At 42.4% G+C, this 21,994-nt stretch overlaps 2 protein-coding genes and 1 long non-coding RNA gene across 5 annotated transcripts in view; 2 read left to right on the plus strand and 1 right to left on the minus strand.

Moving 5' to 3' along the window:
- Positions 1–5,806, plus strand: part of daam2 (dishevelled associated activator of morphogenesis 2) — a 117,371-nt gene extending 111,565 nt beyond the window's left edge. For both annotated transcript variants that reach the window (XM_024439692.2, XM_024439693.2), the window contains 2 exons: positions 2,732–2,902; positions 3,837–5,806. In XM_024439692.2, the coding sequence (XP_024295460.2) occupies positions 2,732–2,902; positions 3,837–4,049 (384 nt within the window). In that variant the 3' untranslated portion in view covers positions 4,050–5,806. The remainder of the gene's footprint in view (positions 1–2,731; positions 2,903–3,836) is intronic.
- A 5,514-nt stretch (positions 5,807–11,320) lies between these two features.
- LOC112264029 lies at positions 11,321–12,429 on the plus strand. The gene is made up of 2 exons (XR_002955586.2): positions 11,321–12,237; positions 12,283–12,429. It is a non-coding gene; the product is annotated as an uncharacterized LOC112264029 (long non-coding RNA).
- Positions 12,430–17,763: 5,334 nt separating this feature from the next.
- The window catches only part of mocs1 (molybdenum cofactor synthesis 1), a 54,849-nt gene continuing 50,618 nt past the window's right edge, over positions 17,764–21,994 (minus strand). Inside the window, exons 10-11 of one of the 2 annotated variants that reach the window (XM_024439690.2) lie at positions 21,151–21,198; positions 17,764–20,238 (exon numbers count right to left, since the gene is read on the minus strand). In XM_024439690.2, the coding sequence (XP_024295458.1) occupies positions 20,090–20,238; positions 21,151–21,198 (197 nt within the window). In that variant the 3' untranslated portion in view covers positions 17,764–20,089. Of the gene's footprint in view, positions 20,239–21,135; positions 21,199–21,994 lie in introns of both variants that reach the window. The other variant, XM_024439691.2, reaches the window with a different exon arrangement.

The raw sequence follows: 21,994 nt of genomic DNA on the forward strand, positions 1-21,994 counted from the left end.
CATGAGGACTGATGTGGTATGTGTGCATGTAAAGGATGGAAAGAGGGAGGGAGAAAGAGAGACAGAGAGAAAAAGAGAGGGAAGGGCACTCATTGCCATCACAGAGCCTCGTCTGTGTTAACGTCTGTACTCCTAATTATTTGTTCAAGGAGCACTGTAAAAGGAGGGGGGAAATGGTCCATTTAGAACGTCACAGGAAAAGGCCTGAGCCGAAGCACCATTTGCTGCTATAAAACAAAATAACCTCTGTGTGCACCAGGCCAGGCTCTATCTAACCCGCTTGCCTCGGAGCTGCATGTGTGTGTTGGGGAGAGGATGAGTCAACATGTAGGCAACCCAATCAAGCTCCTCAATATTCATGGGGGTCTGTCTGTCTGTCTGTCTGTCTCTGTCTGGCTGGCTGGCTGAAGTAATAGAAAGCATTATTTCTGATGACATCACTTCTTTGATAGGGAAACTGATTCCAGTGAAGTGCTTACTAATGATTAAATAAAGTAATGTCATCAGTGCAGTGAAATGCTCATGTTCCCAACAATCAATGCAGTAAATCTCAACAAGCACAAAATAATCCATAATGTTGTACAGCAGTAGATAAATATGTATAGTATGTAAACATTATGAAAGGGATACTTCAGGATTTTGTCAATGAGGCCCTTTATCTACTTCCCCAGAGTCAGATGAACTAGTGGATAGCAAATAACAAATGATAGCATAGACATCCAGTCACTGTGCTAAAACACATTATAATTTGCTAACTTCCATCATACTGGACACCGAGCACTACTTCTCTGCATAATCAGGTGCGTGTCCTTACTCAACATTGATAGGAGCACTCCAAACAAAACACAATGAGTAAATGGAATGGAATAAACCAAAACCTGTTTCTCACAAGCCTAGGTTGTGCTCTCTGCAAACAACATTTCCACTCCGACAATGAGAACTATAAAAGACTGTAATCATAATATATTGAATGCATTTAACAGAAATTACGGTAATCAAGCAAACATTGTAGATTAGAAATGATTGTAATTAATGGTAAATGTACTACTAGTGACACCGGTGTGCCATTCCCACTGCCTCCACAATGTCCACTGAGACGGGCATCAATCAATTTTGTGATTTTTATTTTTGCTGTGAAAACTTTTTTTTTTTTTTGCAAATGCTTGACTAAAATATTATTGGCCGACCAACAGCCTATCGACCAGTCGACTAATGGGGTCAGGACTAGTTTGGGAACATGGGTGTGTACAGTCACCTTGCTGTGGTTAAATGCCGTGGTTTTGCGTGAATGCTGCCATCTATACATTGTTTCTGGCTTGGATAAGTTCTAATCGTCACAGTGGGAACACCATCCTCTCGGCACTTCCTGTTGAACCCAGTCACTGAGTCAGTGTATACATCGATATTATTCCCAGAGGCGGCCCAGAACATATCCCAGTCCGCGTGATCAAAACAATCTTTAAGCATAGATTCCTATTGGTTCAGACCAACGTTGAACAGTCCTTACCATCCTGTTTAAGTTTCTGCCTATAGGCAGAGAGGAGCAGGATGGAGGTGTGGTAAGATTTCCCAAAGGGTGGGGGAGGGCCTTATAGCCATCCCAGAAGGGAGCGTAGCAATGGTCAAGAATTTTCATGCAGCGAGTAGCAAAGGAGATGTGGTGTTAGAATTTCGGGAGCATTTTCCTCAGATTTCGTTTATTAAGTCTCCAGCTAAAATACATTTATGCGGTTTCCAGTTTGCACAAAGTCCAGTGTAGTGCCTTGAGAGACGTCACAGTGTTGGCTTGTGTGGGGAATGTACACACCAGCTATTCATTCGGCAGGCTAGCTGGGCATAGGGGGGAAGGGGACCAGAATGTACATGGAAGGTAATGCGGTCATCCAATCTGGGATTTGAACCTACAATGTTGGGGTAATCAGACCAACGTGTTAACCACCACACCATACAACCACCTCTCAACATTCTACATTCTTAGCTATATAAACTCGCACCAAAGGGGAAAGGGAAGCGGAACGTCAGGCTTGAACTTTGGGACAAATGTTTGACAAGCTGTCGGGAATGTCGGCTTAATGGGCAAGGGAATCAGTTACAGGGCAGCAGAGAGGGAACGAGGATCGGGACTGGAACGTTACGAGCAAGTATATGGGCCAAATGTCCCGTCCCCTTTCCGAAATCGGAAAGATGCTAACAAGTGCAAAATCGCGATTAGTTCAGAGCACCAAAACTAACGCTTCTCATTATCTCACGCATCCCGCCATGACAGATCTATGGTACCATTTATGTTTACCTAGTCTGTCCACGAGACATTATGTGTAGAGGAATCAGGCTGGCTATAAAGCCCTCTATTGAGGTTTAGAGGAATTTCTTTTTTTACAAATTTACTTCCTACAATTGTTTGCCTCAATTGGGATTTGTGGGAAATTCCACGGTCCATGGTAGAGGTGTATCAATAACATGTATTTCCGAATGTTCCAGCTCTTACGAATTGGCCGATACCAACTACCATTGCTAATTATGTTAACTTTATTTGGGCTTACTTTTGAGATCTGTAATTCCAATTACTGGTTAAACTCACACGCATAGTACTAACAGGTGTATAGAGGAAAAAACACACTGCACACTGGTGATTCAGATGCTTCCAGCATTTACGTTTCCGTCACTTGACCTTCATTAGGGTGAGATGTGTAATTCCAACATTCCCCATCCCTTCCTCTCTTTCCTTGTGCAGTTCACCAAGTCACTGAAGCACTTTGGGGAGGAGCAGGATCGCATGCAGCCCGATGAGTTCTTTGGGATCTTCGACACATTCCTGGTGTCGTTCGACGAAGCCAGGCAGGACCTGGAGAACATGCAGCGCCGCAAGCAGGAGGAGGAAAGGAGAGCACGCATGGAAGTCATGGTGAGAGAGACCAGGCAGCCATTTAGGCTATAGTGAGACACACACACACACACAAGGAAGGACCTGGAGAATATTCATGACAACAGTCATGGGAATGGGGCTTGGAGAACTGGAAAAGTCTGGGAACAAGACAGACCTCCAGACATCCATCCCCCTGCACTCATGCTTACAGACACAGATAGACACAGAACAACCTTGCAGCCTGAGTAAAACCACATCATGTTTATGTAGTGATGAGGATGATGATAAGCATTTTAGTAATATGTAGTAACCTTAAAGTCTGTACTCTGTTCTGCATTTGTTAAATGGATTCTCTGGTACTTTTATATACTCTTTAGCCAGTTCTGAAAGTTGCACTAGTTAAATAAAGGTTAAATAAAAAAGTGGTCCCTGAAAATTGTGATCTACGTCACATATGTGCAGATATGTGCACCACATCATTGCTCTCTCTCGCTCTCTCTCTTTGCGGTGTCCACTGAGCCATTGGGCCCGCCCTGCAACCTCATTGGATAACGCTGGGCAGGCTCTTGCTAGCTGTCACTCAAATGCAAGGGACCGACGCTCATTGGCTAGGGGGCTGGCCCATGTGGAGGGAAATATAGAGAAAATGGCATGGCACAGCTTTAAGAAAACAGTCGCTTTCAAACTAAGGATTTTGTGGCTAATTGAAGTAAGACAGTAATTATGTTCATGGATTATACATGTATGAACTACACATTGAAACATCTAGCCCAAAGTGGGAGGTTTAAAAATGCTTTCTTAGTCACCAATGTCCCGGAGCATGTTTTTAAGACGTCTGTGTTTGTCATATGGCTGGCTGTTTCTCTGTTTTTGTTTTCCCATCAGCACTTCTATCTGCACTTCTGTTCAATGTTCTGTCTGTCTATAACTGTGTCTCTCTCTTCCCCCCCTCCCTTATATCTCTCCCCTATAGCTGAAGGAGCAGCGAGAGCGTGAACGGCGGGCCAAGAAGGGTGGCGCCACGGACGAGGTGGGGGGCGAGTTTGACGACCTGGTGTCGGCGTTGCGCTCCGGCGAGGTCTTTGACAAGGACCTGTCCAAACTCAAGCGCAACCGCAAGCGTTCGGTCAACCAGCTAGTGGAAGGGGGTGGCCGCGAAAGACCGGTCACCAAGGTCAACTATTAATGACCCCTGGCCCCCAGGAGTCATAGGTGAAAGGGAGACAACAAACAATGTTGGCACTGTTTTCCTCACCGGTGAACTCTAGAGGTTAAGGGTCAGAGGGTAAGATTGTGGGTGTCGGATTGCTGTTTTGATATAGCAGCCACACAACCCATCGGAAGGAAAGTAGATTTTTAGCTGACGAGAATTGCTCTTCTTCAAAACTCCACCAAGACACCTGACCCCATCTTCAGAAGTGGACTACAGACACTTAAACTGACTGACAGACAGACCACTGTGACATGACTCCCTTTCCTCTTTAGACCGCCTCTCCATCCCCTTTTGACCACATCTGTCCAGAACTGTGCTCCATGACTCTCTTTGTCTATCCCCCTCTTTCTCACTGTGCTCTTCCACTCACACACACACACGTACATACTCTAATCATAATAATTTTATATCGCTCTTCATTACATAAAGGGAAGCTCAAAGCGTTATAAAGCAACAACAAAAACAAACAATAAAAATAAAATAAACATAATGAGAAAGTGCATGGCATGATTGAGGTGGTCAGCGGAGGGAAGAGGTGGTCAAAGGGGAGTGGAAGCAGCAGGCAGCACGTTGTCATCACGGTGTCTCGCCATCCACGCCGTCTGTGGTTTGGAAGTCCGACTCAATCAGATGAAGTTAGAGTTCCCTAATAGCCACTGGACTAGTTAGCCAACTACTCTTCACTAATACCAAAATGCAGCACCCACTTGGCAGTCACAAGACACACAATAGTAATTCAGGATTAGCCAGTCATGGTCATCTGTCATCTCTTTACACCTCTGTATTCTGGCTTCTCTCAATCCTCAACATCTGGAAAGTAGGCATAATCAAATCAATACAAAACATTACATACTAGCAAGCTAACATTAGTTTTCTAGCTAGCCAAAAAACAACTGCCAATTTCAGCCTTTAAAACATGCTGGATTCAGACTATAATAATAAGCTAATAGTTCATTCATAAAACCCAAAGTTTGTAGGGAAAAATGCTATTAAAGCAATTAATGACAACTATTTACAAAATATACAGGAGCTCTCTGCCTACCCGACCTTATGGTGCCATGGCAACCTATTCTATTTGTCCCTTGATGGGTTGCATCGCTCTGAGTTTTTGCTATTTGGTGTAATGACTCCTTGAGCCCAGCAGAGGGCAGTGGTTCTCTGTGGAGCCTCCTCTCTCGCTCTGTCTCTTACTCTGGTGGTGCTTATACTAGTTGGTAGTAGCTTTACTTCTTCTAGTAGTGAATGTAATGACACAAAGAGTACTTCCCAAAAACTGCCAACATTTTTGCAGCTGGTGTAGGCCCATGCAGGATTTGGGAGTAGGATGTTGAGGTGACACAATGGGGACTTCTGCTCAGGAGACGTGGCCACATCGGCTGCCTTTGGGAACACTCTCTTCCCAAGTGCCTCTACCATGTGGCATTCCCGAGGACTCACTCCCAGACGGAATTTCACAGAACGAGAGCACAACACTTCCCAGTACAAATACGTGGGAGAGTACCCGTGCCCCAAGTTGACCTTTTACTATTAATTTGTCTTCAACAATTTAAAGAAAAGAAGGATTGTTTCGGCAGTACCCTGTGCCAAAGCAACAGAAAAACACTATATACAGTGTTTGTCACAATACAACTGATTGGCTCAAACGCAATAAGAAGGAAAGAAATTCCACAAATGAACTTTTAACAAGGCACACCTGTTAATTGAAATGTATTCCAGGTGACTACCTCATGAAGCTGGTTGAGAGAATGCCACGAGTGTGCAAAGCTGTCATCCAGGCAAAGGGTGGCTACTTTGAAGAACCTAAAATATATTTTGATTTGTTTAACACTTTTTTGGTTTTCAACATGATTCCACATTTGTTATTTCATAGTTTTGATGTCTTCGCTATTATTCTACAATGTAGAAAATAGTCCAAATAAAGATAAACCCTTGAATGAGTAGGTGTGTCCAAACCTTTGACTGGTACTGTGTGTATATATATATATATATATATATATATATATATATATATATATATATATATATATATATATATATATATATATATATATATATATATATATAACAGCACTGCAATTAGGAAGCCGTTTATATATTTATATTTAGAAGCAAACGTCCTCTGTCAAGTATCATCTATGTTTCCTAACACATTGATAAAATGGTACATATTCCAATGGTGTTAACGCAATGCATTGTCACTTTTATCCTCTAATAATAATAATGTGCTAGGTTGGTTATACGACAAGCAGCTAACTCCATTCTGGTCAAAATGGTGGTTACTGGTACTAAGATTTGGGGGTCACGATTAAATAATAACAATAATACGTATAATTGAAGGGGCATCCTTTTTCTCGTCTCTTTTCTTTTGACTTTGTGATTTGCGACCATCCCATCCAGTGGGATCTCGGTGTAATTGTGATGTGAGGATGAATGTACACCGCACTTAAAATGGTGAACGATGTATTGGAGTGGTCTCAAAGCAAATTGGTAGCTAGCAAGTGTTGCGTATAAAAGAAAATATGATGCGCAACTGACTATAGGACTGACAACAGGCAAAACAGACGAGCGGCGACACCTGTGTTTTTAGCCTGGAAAGACTTCCTCCCTTTGTCCTTCATCCCTTATTCCCCAGGTCCCCATGTATCTTTTGGCGTAAAGGGTCATTCCTCTGACCGTAAGCCAGTGGTTCAGACAACTCCATGGAAGAACAAGGCCACACAGTTCACATAGTGCAGCCCACTTGGGTATTTTATTTGTTTCCGTTTTGATTTATTCCTATTATCTTGTCATACACATTTCTAATACTTTAGCAGTAGGCAGGACAAAGGCTGCATGTATGTGGACGTTTGGATCTTATGGCAGTCCTTGGGTTGGTCTGTATCTGTTTGTCTGAGAGTTTGGGCTTCTGCGGTGAAGGAGGGAGGTTAGAGGGGAGAGCTCCATTCCTGGGGTCATGACTTCTCTTTGCCATGGGGGATAGGCTCCCAGACATAGTGGTTAGGGAGATGAGTCCAAGGGGGTAACTAAACCATACTGTGGTCTGGACTGTCAAATGAAGGGGCAGACATACTGTAAACCTTTTAGACTCAAAAACACCCACACATATTACATAGAAAATAAACATGTACAAATGTACACATTTTGTACATTGAAAATACACAAAAATACAGTCACGTGAGCAGTGTCTGACACATACTTAACCCCGCCCTACTCATTCTCACACATAAACCCAGTCAAAAGAAAATTACTTTCCACTCAAATTAAAGCATATATCCTTAGGGAGACATTGGAGCAGATTCCTGGAGGGCAAAAGCCTGGGAACCCCCATGAAACCACGCTAGGGATCAGAGTAGAGCGGGCCCGAACACAAAAACAAACATGGCCACCGTCCATCATCCATGTCACAACGCTGGCTCTCTTCATGCTGAGGCCTCGTAGCACAGGTCACCACTTTTCCACATCCATTGAACTCAAGTCGAATTAGACATTGAATCTCATGAAGTTAAATGAAGATAAGGCACTTTTCAATAATTGACCATTCATTGCACAGGAGGCCGGTGAGAGGAGGATTGGTAGTAATAAAGGCTGGAATGGAGTAGTATCAAACACATGTTTGATTCTATTTCGTTCCAGCCGTTATGAGCCCATCCTCCCTAATTAAGGTGCCACCAGCCACCTGTGGTCCAGTGCTAGAAATGTTAGGCAATATTATGGTTATTCTTAGTTGATTTACATCTGTGTTGTTCTATGATGGCCCCACCTGTTCTATGGTGATAGTTATACAGTATGTGTCCATATGTGAGGGGCCCTAACAGTGCAGTAAGAGGATTGGCTTTTAAGGGTAAATTGGACACATTCTGTGCTAATCTCTTCGTATGTGTTTAACCCTCCCTGGTGAATGGAGGAAGGCAGAGTTCAAGACATGTTTCTTCTATACCCAGGAACTGAGGGGGGAAAAGGCAGGTCTGTCATTCTAATAGAGGACTAAATAGCGTGCCACTTCATATAGTATATTAACATGCGGCTCAATACTGCCCTATCTAAGCTTTAGAGACTGGACACTGGGTTGTGTGCAGTAGGCACGAAATGGAAGAAAACGCTCTGAAGCAGAGTGAAACATGGAGGTTCTAGCTGGTTGTACCTGTCCAATGAAAAACACACAACCCATGTTGCAGATACAACTTAAACGGGTATCCGGAGGTAGAACTAACAATCACACTGATCTCAAAATGAAGCAGAATCATCAATCTAATGCCATCACTGATGTAATAAATACCATGGAAACAATGAGAAAGAGGGTGTTAATTTTGGTTATGTTTGATAAAATCAAATTTTATGACAGTCCCACATGTATCTTAAACTAGACTGTGACGATTGCCTGTATTGAAGGCGTAACCAGCTAACAGAACTTAATTAACTCTCTTGTGGAAGACAATCTTGTAAAACACTTTGAAGTGATGTTGGGGATTTCCAATTAGGACACTGTATGTGTGGCACACATCCCAAACAGAGTGAATTGATACAAGTCAAGTCACTGTCTGGTGGCAGTAGTCATTTTTATGCAGAGTAAGCATTTTACATTTTAATCGTTTAGCAGATACCCTTGTACAGAGTAACTTAGATAATCCCACAGCACCCCCCCCCTCCCCTAGGTTGTCCCACCTAGCTATCTTAAGATGAATGCACTAATTAAGATACTCTTTGAAGCGGTAGGGTTTTAGATGTTTTCGGAAGATGGGAAGGGACTCCTCTGCTGTCCTAGCTTAAGGGGGAAGCTGGTTCCACCATTGGGGTGCCAGGACAGAGAAGAGCTTGGACTGGGCTGAGCAGGAGGGCCAAGAAACCAGAAGTGGTATGTAGTGCTCGGGTTGGGATGGAGGGTTTGAGCATAGCTCAAAGGTAGGGAGGGGCAGTTCCTCTTGTTGTTCCGTAGGCAAATACTATGGTCTTGTAGTCGATGCAAGCTTCGACTGGAAGCCAGTGGAGTGTGCGTAGGGGAGGGGTGGTATGGGAGAACTCGGGAAGGTTGAACAGGCCACAGCATTCTGGTTGCAGGGGTTTGATGGCACAAGCGGGGAGCCCAGCCAACAGCGAGTTGCAGTAGTCCAGACGGGAGATGACAAGTGCCTAGATTTGGACCTTTGCCGCTTCCTGTGTGAGGTAGGGTCATACTCTATGGATGTTGTAGAGCATGAACCTGAAGGAGCGAGTCACTGCTTTGATGTTTGCAGATAACGACAGGGTGTTGTCCAGGGTTATGCCAAGGTTCTTATACAGTACATAAAAAAAACATGGGGCCCTCCCATCCTCATCACTACCACGATTCCTCCTCTTAGCCACACTTTCCATCTATTCATTTTGGTTCACCTTTAAGTGCCTCGATCTATTTTGGATGTGTTCCTTTCTTGCCACCGGTGTTTTTTCCGGAAATGTCTATGGTTATTAATATGGAACTGAGAAACAAAGTGGATAGGTTGGAAGTGTGCTGAGATTGGATAGAAATAAACACCTGTCTTGGTGTTTTGGATGGCTGAGAACCATGTCTACCCACCCTCTATTCCCATAATGTGTGTGTTATGGGTTGACCTTGTGTTTTGTGCGATGGTGCTTAAAAGTACCACATCACCCATGTATTATTTTCAACCCAAAATACACCCTATTCCCTTTATAGTGCACTACTTTTGACCAGGGCCCATAATGCTCTGGTCAAAGGTAGTGCACTATAAAAGGAAAACGTGCCATTTGGGACTCAATCAATATGTACAGTGTGTCAGTTATGGTATTAATTTTGTTTCATACGGGAAACTGGAGTTTCCAAGGATTTAGTCATCTAACCATGAGATTTGCCCTTCCATCTGTGTGCTGAAATCCCTCTGGGGTCCCTTCTCTATAATTCCAAGGGAATAACAAAAGCTTTAGTCTATCAATAATCAATCATCGGAGCTATCACACCGTGAGGTCCCGAAAAAACATTTCTGCGTTATGTCTTTTTTTGGAGAGGGTGAAGAAACGATCTTGTCAGTTAGCACTCACCCCACTCCACAGACGTTAAGTGTTGAACCAAAAAGAAAACCGACTCAAACTTTGTAGTGTTGCTCCCATTAGGAAAAAATATTAAGACCCAACTGAGGGGGAAAATCTAACATTTTGACAACATAATTTCCTCAACATCACTGTATAGTTGGGCATTTAGAGCTATTCTATTTTCCATTCTTTTGGCTTTTTATTTATTTTCATTCTTAGGCGAGAGATTTAGCAGTTGCTACTCGTAACACAGTTCATTGTACAACATTAGTTTAAAAAAAAACTTAAATCAAAGCTTAAATTATTCTTATGCACCATATGACCACAAGTATGTGGACACCTGCTTGTCGAACATCTCATTCCAAAATCATGGGCATTAATATGGAGTTAGTCCCCCCTTTTCTGCATAAACAGCCTCCAATCTTCTGGGAAGTCTTTCCACTAAATTTTGGAACATTGCTGTGGGGACTTGCTTCCATTCAGCCACGAGCTTTAGTGAGGTCGGCACTGATGCTGTCCGATTAGGCTTGGCTTGCAGTCAGTGTCCCAATTCATCCCAAAGGTGTTCAAAGGGTGTTGAGGTCAGGGTTCTGTGCAGGCCAGTCAAGTTCTTCCATGGGGGCATTGTCAAGCTGAAACAGGAAAGGGCCTTCTCCAAACTGTTGCCACAAAGTTGGAAGCACAGAATCATTTAGAATGTCATTGCATGCTATAGCGTTAAGATTTCCCTTCACTGGAACTAAGGGGCCTAGCCCGAACCATAAAAAACAGCCCCAGACCATCATTCTGTCTCCATCAAACTTTACATTGGCACTATGAATTGGGGCAGGTAGTGTTCTTTTGTGTGGCTGCCCGGCCATGGAAACCCATTTCATGTTCATGAAGCTCCCAACAAACAGTTATTGTGCTGACGTTGCTTCCAGAGACAGTTTGGAACTCTGTAGTGAGTGTTGCAACCGTGGACAGATCATTTTTACGTGCTTCAGCACTCGGCGGTCCTGTTTTGTGAGCTCATGTTGCATACCACTTCGCGGCTGAGCCATTTTTGCTCCTAGATGTTTCCACTTCAAAATAACAGCACTTAAGAGTTAACCGGGGCAGCTCTAGCAGGGCATACATTTCACGAACTGGCTTGTTGGAAAGGTGGCGTCCTATGACGGTGCCACATTGAAAGTCACTGAGCTCTTCAGTAAGGCTATCCCACTGCCAATGTTTGTCTATGGAGATTGCATGGCGGTGTGCTCGATTTTATATACCTGTCAGCTACGGATGTGGCTGAAATAGCCGAATCCACTAATTTGAAGGGGTGTCCACATACTTTTTTATATATATAGTGTACTTACTGTACTGAGGGGTATTTTAACAAATCTACAGTATAATGTGTTTGTATTGTTACATATTTGGTATAGGTATATGTTATTTTGGCCATTGACTGGCAGTGTGGAGTTTGAAGATAAAATTTGAGAAAATGTAGCTTGTTGCTGAATGCACTTTTATTATGGGACATTTCCATTCAGACACCAATGTGGGCTACCTATTTGAGCCCACAGGTGAAAGGGTGCAGCTTGTGGTGATTCTGTGGAGATAACCCCCGTTAGATGGAGAAAGAAAAAATGCAAGTGAAGTTGGGTACTCCGGCTGGAGTATAATTAGAGATTGAGAAGGCGGGACTTACGAAATATGTGTTAGTAGGCAAGCATGGGCATCCCTAGTGGGGATGCTCCAGTTTAGCAAGAGTTTTTGGTCCTCACTTGCTTTGCATCTTGTGGCGTGTCTAGAATATTATTCCACCACCACATTTCTGTCTGATTATGCACTTGGCGTTGGCCCACATGCCCAAAGAGGGGTGCACAGTGTGATCTTTTGACTTTTCCTTTCATTTTAATGCCTGCAAAATGTTACACATTTGTATTGCTTGAGAAACGTTGCACACGATTTTAAGAGGTTGTATAATTGTACGGAGTCAGTATTTTTATGGTTGATTTGACAAAACGCTCCACCGAAAAATGGACAGTTCTATAAAAAAAAGTACACCGTTCTCGTTTAAGACAAGGTAAAAATAAAAAGGTCCACTGTTCTTGTTTAAGATAAGGTAAAAAGGTCTAAAAAAAAGTACACCGTTCTCGTTTAAGATAAGGTAAAAAGGTCTAAAAAAAAGTACACCGTTCTTGTTTAAGATAAGGCAAAAAGGTAAACAACAACAAAAAGTTGAGGGATGTTCCATTTTCCTGTAAATTGTACCCCTATTTATTTGCCTTACTTAGTTTGCTATATTTTGTATGTATATGCAGCATAACAAAATGTTATAATAAAAATATATAAATAATTATACTGTGGTTCTGTGTATGTTGGATAGTTCCCGACTGAATGAGAACCCTATTTCTATATTAAAATATTTGCTCACCTTGTCATTTTGTAGGGTTGCAATAAACTGTTGTCCCTTGCACTTTGTGTATTTCATTAATATCGTTCATGCTAATGCTGACCAACCATTTAAAGGTAGACTCAGCGATATGACGTAGATGCAGAAAGTAACCGGCAGAGTGGGTCAATTTCCTCAACAACTAAGAGCACGAGGCTCTTTTTGGTCCCCTGGCTACCACACGAACCCATGCTCATGCGCAGATACTGTGTGTGACTCTGTGTGATCTCAATATCTGCAGTGCTGCTCATGTCAACTTCATTTCACTGAGTTTACCTTTAACACACGCTGATACTAATTATCCTGTGGTCTAACAACTTTACACCACATGATACCACAAGAAAAACAAGGGTACCAAAGCTAAATACTGCCCTCTACTGGCAGGAGAAGGTAGTCACACTGTACACAGTGGGAGTGTCCCCATATCCTAACACTTTATACCCTCCTGAGTGGCACATGGGTCTAAGGCACTGCATCACAGTGCTTGAGGCGTCTCTACAGCCCCGGGTTTGATTCCAAGCTGTGTCATAGCCAGCTGTGACCGGGAGACCCGTGAGGCGGCGCACAATTGGCCTAGCGGTGTCCGGGTTAGGGGAGGGTTTGGTCAGCCGGGATTTCCGGTCCCTAGCTGGACGGTGTTTCCTCTGACACATTGGTGCAGCTGGCTTCCGGGTTAAGCGAGCTGTGTGTCAAGAAGCAGTGCAGCTTGTTTTTTGTTGTATTTAATTTGGATCCCCATTAGCTGTTGCAAAAGCAGCAGCTACTGTTCCTGTGGTCCACACAAAACATTACATAATACAAAACATCAATAGACAAGAACAGAACTACATATATTTTTTAAAGGCACACGTAGCCTACATATCCATGCATTTACAAAATATCTAGGTCAAATAGGGGAGAGTCGTGCCATGAGGTGCTGATTTATCTGTTTTTTTAAACCAGGTTTGCTGTTTATTTGAGCAATCTGAGATGGGAGAAAGTTTCATGCAATCATGGCTCTATATAATAATGTATGCTTTCTTGAATTAGTTCTGGATTTGGGGACACCAAATAACCCTGGTGGCATGTCTGGTAGGGTAAGTGTGTGTGTCAGAGCTGTGTGTAGGTTGACTGTTGGGATTTCCATCACATTGTTTCTTATGAAAAGAAGATATGCAGTCAATCTCTCCTCAACTCTTAGTCAAGAGACTGGCATGCATAGTATTTATATCAGCCCTCTGATTATAATGAAGAACAAAACATGGCACTCTGTTCTGGGCCAGCTGCAGTTTAACTAGATCTTTCCTTGCAGCACTTGACCATATGACTGGACAATAATCAAGATTTGACTAAACTAGAGCCTGCAGAACTTGCATTTTGGAGTATGGTATCAAAAAATCAGAGCATCTCTTTATTACAGACAGACCTCTCCCCATCTTTACAACCATTGAATCTAGATGTTTTGGCCGTGACAGTTTACAATCTAAGGTAACGGCAAGTAATTTAGTCTCAACTTGTTCAACAGCCACACCATTCATTACCAGATTCAGGTGAAGAACTTAAGGATTGATTTGTACCAAATACAATGCTCTTAGTTTTATAGATGTTCAGGACCAGTTTATTACTGGCCACCCATTCCAAAACAGACAGCAACTCTTTGTTAAGGGTTTCAGTGACTTCATTAGCTGTGGTTGGCAGGGTCGTGTTTTGGAGGATGCATGGCTCTTGACCTTCACCTCTCCCAAGTCCGTAGGGGAGTTGCAGTGATGGGACAATACTGTAACTACCAATTGGATATCATGAAATTGGGGAGACAAAAAGGTCTAAAAGTACAAAAAAATATATATAAACCCTTTTTAAATAAGAAGTTAAGGTATTTATAAATGTTATAAATGTTCATTTATTAAATCATTGCACGTACTTGTTAGTAAGCTAGTTATTCACACAGTGCATTCAGAAATTCAGACTCAACATCATCCACATTTTCTTACGTTAACTTAACCTAACTAGCCTAACTGGAAAAAAATATATATATATATTTTTAAATCCTCAATCTACACACAATACCCCTTGATGACAAAGCAAAAGTATTACAAATAAAATCGAAAATAGCACATTTACATAACTATACCAACCCTCTACTTAGTACTTTGTTGAAGCACCTTTGGTACGATTACAGCCTAGAGTCTTCTTGGGTACGCAACAAGCATAGCATGCCTGTATTTGGGGAGTTTCTCCCATTCTTCTCTGCAGATCCTCTCAAGCGCTGTCAGGTTAGACGGGGAGCAATTTTCAGTTCTCTCCAGAGATGTTCAACCTGGTTCAAGTCTGGGCTCTGGCTGGACCACTCAAGGACATTGTTGTCCTATTGGAAGGTGAACCTTAACCCCAGTTTGAGGTCCTGAGTGCTCTGGAGTAGGTTTTCATCAAGGATCTCTCTGTACTTTGATCCATTTATCTTTCCCTCGATCCTTACTAGTCTCCCAGTCTCTGGAAAACATACCCACAGCATGATGCTGCCACCACCATGCTTCACCGTAGGGATGGTGACAGGTTTCCTCCAGACGTGACACTTGGCATTCAGGCCAAAGAGTTCAATCTTGATTTCATCAGACTCGATACATTTTTTTTCTCATGTTCTGAGAGTGGGCTGGCATGTGCCTTTTGCTGAGGAGTGGCTTCCGTCTGGCCACTCTACCATAAAGGCCTGACTGGTGGAGTGCTGCAGAGATGGTTGTCCTTCTGGAAGGTTCTCCCATCTCCACAGAGGAACTCTGGAGCTCTGTCAGAGTGACCATTAGGCTACACCTCCCTGACCAAGGCCCTTCTCCCCCGATTCCTGTGTTTGGCCGGGCAGCCAGCTCTAGGAAGAGTCTAGGTGGTTCTAAACTTCTTCCATTTAAGAATGATTGCGGCCACTGTTTTCTTGGGGACCTTCAATGCTGCAGAAATTTGTTGGTACCCTTCCCCAGATCTGCACCTCGACACAACCCTGTCTCGGAGCTCTACTAACAATTCCTTTGATCTGATGGCTTGGTTTTTGCTCTGACATGCACTGTCAACTGTGGGACGTTATATAGACAGGTTTGTGCCTTTCCAATCAATTTAATTTACCACAGGTGGACTCCAATCAAGTTGTAGGATTATCGAGGATGATCAATGGAAACAGGATGCACCGGAGCTCAATTTTGAGTCGGAAAGCAAAGGGTCTGAATATGTATGTAACTAAGGCATTTGTTTTAAAAAAAATTATACTTCTGCAAAAATTTCTAAAAACCTGTTTTACCTTTTGTCAATATGTGTTTGTGTGTGTAGATTGATGAGGGGGGAAAATTATCAATTTTAGAATAAAGCTGGAAAAAGTCAAGGGGTCTGAATACTTTCCGAATGCACTGTATATAAAATGTTCGAGGATATATATATATATATATTTCATTCTTTTAACGTAGATATATGTTCTAGGTGATTTTTGAGACAAAGGCACTGCTGGAAGGTCTACCAATGACATGCCCTTCTTTTTGTGAGAAATTGAACTGGTCACTCAATAATTATAAATAATTTAGATTAGGGACTGCAAAAACTTTAATGACTAGTAAATGGTTTATAAATGTGGGAGTATTGATTATTAAATTATGAACACTATAAATGCCTTAAATTGTTTTACTATCTAGCCCAGTGGTTCACAAACTGTTGGTTGTAGAATGACATTAGTTGTGCATAGTTACAATTCATTAAAGTATGCACAATTGATTGTGTAGCTTAATAAACTTGTAGATTATTTGGACACAGAGCAAAAAAATAATAAATTGGCACCATTGACTTGCATTGGTTTTGTGCCACAAATGCTATAAATGTAGTATTTGGAAACAGTGGTCAGGTAAACAAAACCAAAGCATCAACTACTGTCATACCTTGTAAATAGACTGCTTACAGGGTAAGGAAATCAATATTTTGGTTTGTAATTTGAGTGAACTATGACAGAAGTTTATTTGGTTCACTAGCTTGCTAGCTAGCTACAGTGCCTTCCGAAGGTATTCATACCCCTTGACATATTACACATTTTGTTATGTTACAGCCGGAATTCAAAATGGATTAAATATAACAAATAATCTCACCCATCTACACACACTATTCCATAATGACAATGTGAAAACATGTTTTTAGAAATGTTTGCTAATTTATTGAAAGTGAAACACAGAAATCTCATTTTGATAAATATTCACACTACTGAGTCAATAATTAGTATTGGCTCCTTCGGCAGAAATTACAGCTGAGTGAATCTTTCTGGGTAAATCTCTAAGAGCTTTCCACACCTGGATTGTGCAACATTTGCCTATTTATTTTTTTCTAATTTATTCCAGCTCTGCCAAATAGGTAGTTGATCATTGCTAGACATCCATTTTCAGGTCTTGCCCCAGATTTTGAAGTAAATTATATCAAAACTGTAACTTGGACACTCACTGTCTTGGTAACACGGTGTAGATTTGGCCTTGTGTTTTAGGTTATTGTCCTGCTGAAAGGTGAAATCACCTCGCAGACAACCAGGTTTTCCTCTAGGATTTTGCCTGTGCTTAGCTCCATTACATTGATTTTTTTCTCCTGGAAAAACTCCCATCCTTAATGCAAAACAAATAAAAACTCTATAAAACACGTTGAAACATACCCATAACATGATGCAGCCACAACTATGCTTTAAAATATGGAGAGTAGTACTTAGTCATGTGTTATGTTTATGGAAACTCTAATAGCACTTATTCAGGACAAAAAGTTAATTGTTTTGCAGTGGTGTAAAGTACTAAAGTAAAAATGCTTTTAAGTAGTTTTTTGGGCTATTTGTACTTTACTATTTATATTTGACAACTTTCACTACATTCCTAAAGAAAATGTATTTTTTACTCCTCACATTTTCCCTGACACCTAAAAGTACTCGTTACATTTTAAATGCTTAGCAGGATAGGAAAATTCACTTCAGAAAAAAAATTGTAGAACTCCACAAGTCTGGTTCTTCCTTTGGGGCAATTTCCAAACGCCTGAAGGTACCACGTTAATCTGTACAAACAATAGTACGCAAGTATAAACACCATGGGACCACGCAGCCATTGTACCGCTCAGGAAGGAGACTCATTCTGTCTCCTAGAGATGAACGTACTTTGGTGTGAAAAGTGAAAATCAGGATAATGTTTGACAAAAAGGAAAACCACATGCATTACACCAAATACTAGATTTGGGTGCGGTCTTTAAGTAAAAATAATGAGTGCAATGTTTACATATCAGCTTGTTTATTTAATTAGTATTCCAAAGGCACAGTGCTGAATAATGAACATAGAAAAGATAACATATGATAATTAGTAACTTTGGATATATTCAACAATCAGTGTACAGCACTTTACTGTGTGAAATTATCAAATTAATTTAGTGTAACCTTAGAACACGGGTGTCAAAATCATTCCATGGAGGGCCGAGTGTATTATCATTGTTTACTTTCAATGTGTCCAATTAAGACCTAGACACCCAGGTAAGGGGACTAGTTCCTAACTAATCAGTGACCTTATTGATCAATCAAGTACAAGGGAGGAGCTAAAACCAGCAGACACTCAGCCCTCCATGGAATGAGTTTGACACTTGCCTTAGAACATGAGGCAACAAACAATAATTGACTCTGATTGTCTTATCACAGGTGTTTGAGAGGTTAAAGCACACCCTAGTCCAGGGTTCCCCAACTGGCGGCCTGTGGGCCAAATGGTTTTATTTGAAAAATAAAATAGTTTGAGCCCAAAATGTGTGGAATTTATTGTTGGACTGTAAAAATACCAGGAAATCAGCTCCAAGTGATTTTATTTAAGAAACTTATTCAAGTATTCGTGTTTGAAATGATTTAGTTTTAGTCAAACATACAGGTATCGGTTTGGGCTACTTGCAGTCCACAAATGATTTGTAATAATGTTCCGGGACCCCGACAATCCGCTCAAGAAAAAAAATCATCCCGCAGCTGGTTGATGATCCTTGCCCTAGTCCATATTTATTTTCTTTCTCAAAAAGGACTCTAGCCTCAACATTATGGGTGTATCACAAAAGTAGCTTCCTTGTCGCCATTCCTTCATCTGCACGGATTTGGAGAAAAAATGTGTGCAGGTTGGCAGGTCTGCAGAGAAACATTTCTGATCATAAGAATCTGGTACAATGGAAGGACCAATACTGATCAGCAAGTCATGGCACAGCCTACCAGCCAGACAAGATGGACTTCATCAGTGGATGACTTGCAGTGAGGCATTTCCTGATCCTCTAAAAAATGTGAGATTTTGAAAGGAGATGTACCATGCAGGTTTGGGGTCAATTGAATTTTTTATTCAGTCAACTTGGGAAATGTAGTTATCAATTCACCACCTGTGTTAAACCAACTTTTTTTGTGTTTTTTGTATAGATCAGGTAAGAGTTAAACTAAAACAGCCACGCATGTGTTCCCCCTATGCTCAGAATTTCTGCAATGGCGGCCATCAAAATGTTGGCTATTGTGTATTTCACACTGTTGGGGTAAAAATCAGAGTATAATGCTTGTAAACCCCAATACAAGTTCATGTCATCGTCACCAATCAATTGCATTACACTTAAAAATGACTACCACCACCGATTTTTATATGGCATGCTATGCTACCAGTTTACACAAGCATTAGTTCTAAACCCAAAAGAACAACTTCTAGATATCATAGAGCAAAAACATCCAAATCAGATTTTACTTACTACATCGTGGGCCTGTTATTAAATATAAATAATGACGGATTTGATGAATATCCACTTTGTTAGATATGGTCTGCATTCCATTGATCTCTTTACCGTATGTACTGACCCCCAAACCTGGTGCCGTGGAGATAATTTTCCAGTTAGTGGTTAGGGCTCACGGTGGAAGTCCTTTTCCCCCGCTCATCTAGCTTGATGTCTGTGATGGTGATGTTGTGACTCACCACCTTGCACATGACGTAAAGCGTCAACGATGCCACTGTGACCGCAGTCAGCGTATCCATCTGGATATCACAGGCTGGTACAGCCTGGGCGGTCGCAGTAACAACGGCCGCATGTCATCGAGGTCGAAGCCGACAGAGGACCGGTCTAAGGGCGGCAGGTTGCAAAGCGGGATGAGTGCACCCATGTTGCCTGCGTCCCCCTTGCCTAAATGGTTGTTCCGGAGCAGGCGGAAGGCAGTGGGGCCCAGGTGACTGGTAGCTGTGGTGCTTCGACGTGTGGGGGGTTTGCTGCCCACATCCTCCATGGAGGCTTGGCTTTAGGCATCTGTGTAGGGCAGTGGTGGTGTTGTCCGGCTTGGGGGGAGTCAGAGGAATTTTCGCCCACCCCCAAGTGTGTGGGGGTGGGTGTGTTGTGTGTGTTTGAGTTTGGCTTGGAGGTCATCTCTGGAGGTTTGTCTGTGGCACTGCCTTATGCTATGCTGGCTTAGGTGGGGCCCTGTTTTAGGGTTTCTCAGTAGTGTGCGAAGGGAGGGAATCTCAGGGCTCCTTGTAGAGGCATTCTTTATTAAGTTTGGATTCCTGGCAAGTGTGTACCTGAGACATGTGCATGTCAGAATCAGCAGCCTTGGTCACTTGGCCACTTCCACCCCTGGAGTGGTACAGTTGGAGGCCCATAGCTGAGGTGAGGACTGCATGATCTGGGACATAGACGAGGGGAGGGAGGACCACTGGCAGACTCTGGACTTGGGCAGGGACAGGGGCCTTTGGGGTGTGGTGTCTGAGAGACAGGGATGAAATTAAGATTAGGGTTTAGGGAGTCAACATTTAAAACAAAGCAAAAACAGATTGCAATATTATCATTATTGCCATTCGATCAGTAATTTTACTTAAAAAGCTGCAACATGATTGAGGTAAAAAAGGCCTCGATCCAAGAAGTGGATCATGGTTTCCCATTTTGTACACCAGAAGAATATGATGCAGCTGGAATCACCACTCAGAGGTCGCTTCTGTGGGTTCGTGGGCAGTGCCATTGAGGGCTTTCACCATTTAGGAGAAGTCTCGGTGGGACTTGCTAAACAGGAGGGGTCAGCCAATGATTTATACTCCTTTGCAAACATTCCATCAAAGATGGTGGATAAATTAAGATGAACGACTCAAGACGTTTACCATGTACATTTTTTTCAAGGTTCATGTAAGTGGGCATTCCCTCTCTCACAGTTCCTCCATAATCTCTGGCATGTTCACACGAGAGAGGGAAATGCTGGCTCTGGTCTACTTATTGTCCATCCCCGTTCGCACTCACATGACCAGAAAATGTGCAGGTGAGATGTCTCCTTTCCATGCCCCAGAGAAGGTAGAGGAGGTCTTGCTTTCTTTACCGTCTCTGACACCATTAACTGCAAGTGGCAGTAAATCAGCCCGTTCAGACTATACACACTTCAGCACAGTAGGTAGTGGAATGCACCTTTTCAGTTTATTAATGAACTTCCAATACACTCATAGAAGTAGAAAAATCAGCAGCCTAGTACAACTGTGTTCACTCAATCAAATGGACTGAGGGTACGAGATTAGAAGGAGAGCGAAGATCAGAGAGTGGGAGTGAAGGAGAGAGAGAGGGGGGGGTGAGGAGAGGGGTAGAGGAGAGAAAGAGGGGAAGTGAATGAGTGTTACGTACAGCCGCGTCACCCACCGATGAGGATCATGGGTCTGTTCTTCATCTGGGAGATGCTGAACATGCCTGTGGGGAGGGACGGGGAGAAAGAGTTTGAGGAATTCAATGGAAAAGGTGGGCAAGATAAAAGATAAAAAAGAAACAAATTATGATTTGTGTGGGAGCCTCACCTACCACCGTCTCTACCTGTTCTTCCCTCTAAATTCTGAGTCCCATTCTACATTTCAACCTGTCTGAAAAAAGCTAAATGTGAGGACTTTGGAGTCGTTTCATCATAGAGCTTGATGGTTTTTGCTACTGCATTTGAGACTTTCAAAGTTCTTGAAGGTAATGATGTAATGTTATTTCTCTGCTTATTTGAGCTGTTCTTGACATATGGACTTGGTCTTTTACCAAATAGGGCTACCTTCTGTATACTACCCCTACCTTGTTACAACACAACCTATTGGCTCAAACTAAGTCTAAGGATTTCAAATGACTGGGACTACAGATGTCATAGATGTCGATCCACAACATCCCAAACAGGCTCAATGGGTGACATGTCTGGTGAGTATGCAGGCCATGGAAGAACTGGGACATTTTCAGCTTTCAAGAATTGTGTACAGATCCTTGCGAAATGGGGCCATCATGCTGAAACATAATGATGGTGGCGGATGAATGGCACAGCAATGGGCCTCAGGATCTCGTCATGGTATCTCTATGCATTAAAATCGACCTCGATAAAATACAATCGTGTTTTTTGTCCGTAGCTTATGCCTGCCTATACCATAACCCCACCACCGGGCACTCTGCTCACAACGTTGACATCAGCAAATCACTCGCTCACGCGATGCCATACATGCTGTCTGCCATCTGTCCGGTA

Source organism: Oncorhynchus tshawytscha, linkage group LG12 (assembly GCF_018296145.1).
Source record: "Oncorhynchus tshawytscha isolate Ot180627B linkage group LG12, Otsh_v2.0, whole genome shotgun sequence".
Taxonomy (NCBI): domain Eukaryota; kingdom Metazoa; phylum Chordata; class Actinopteri; order Salmoniformes; family Salmonidae; genus Oncorhynchus; species Oncorhynchus tshawytscha.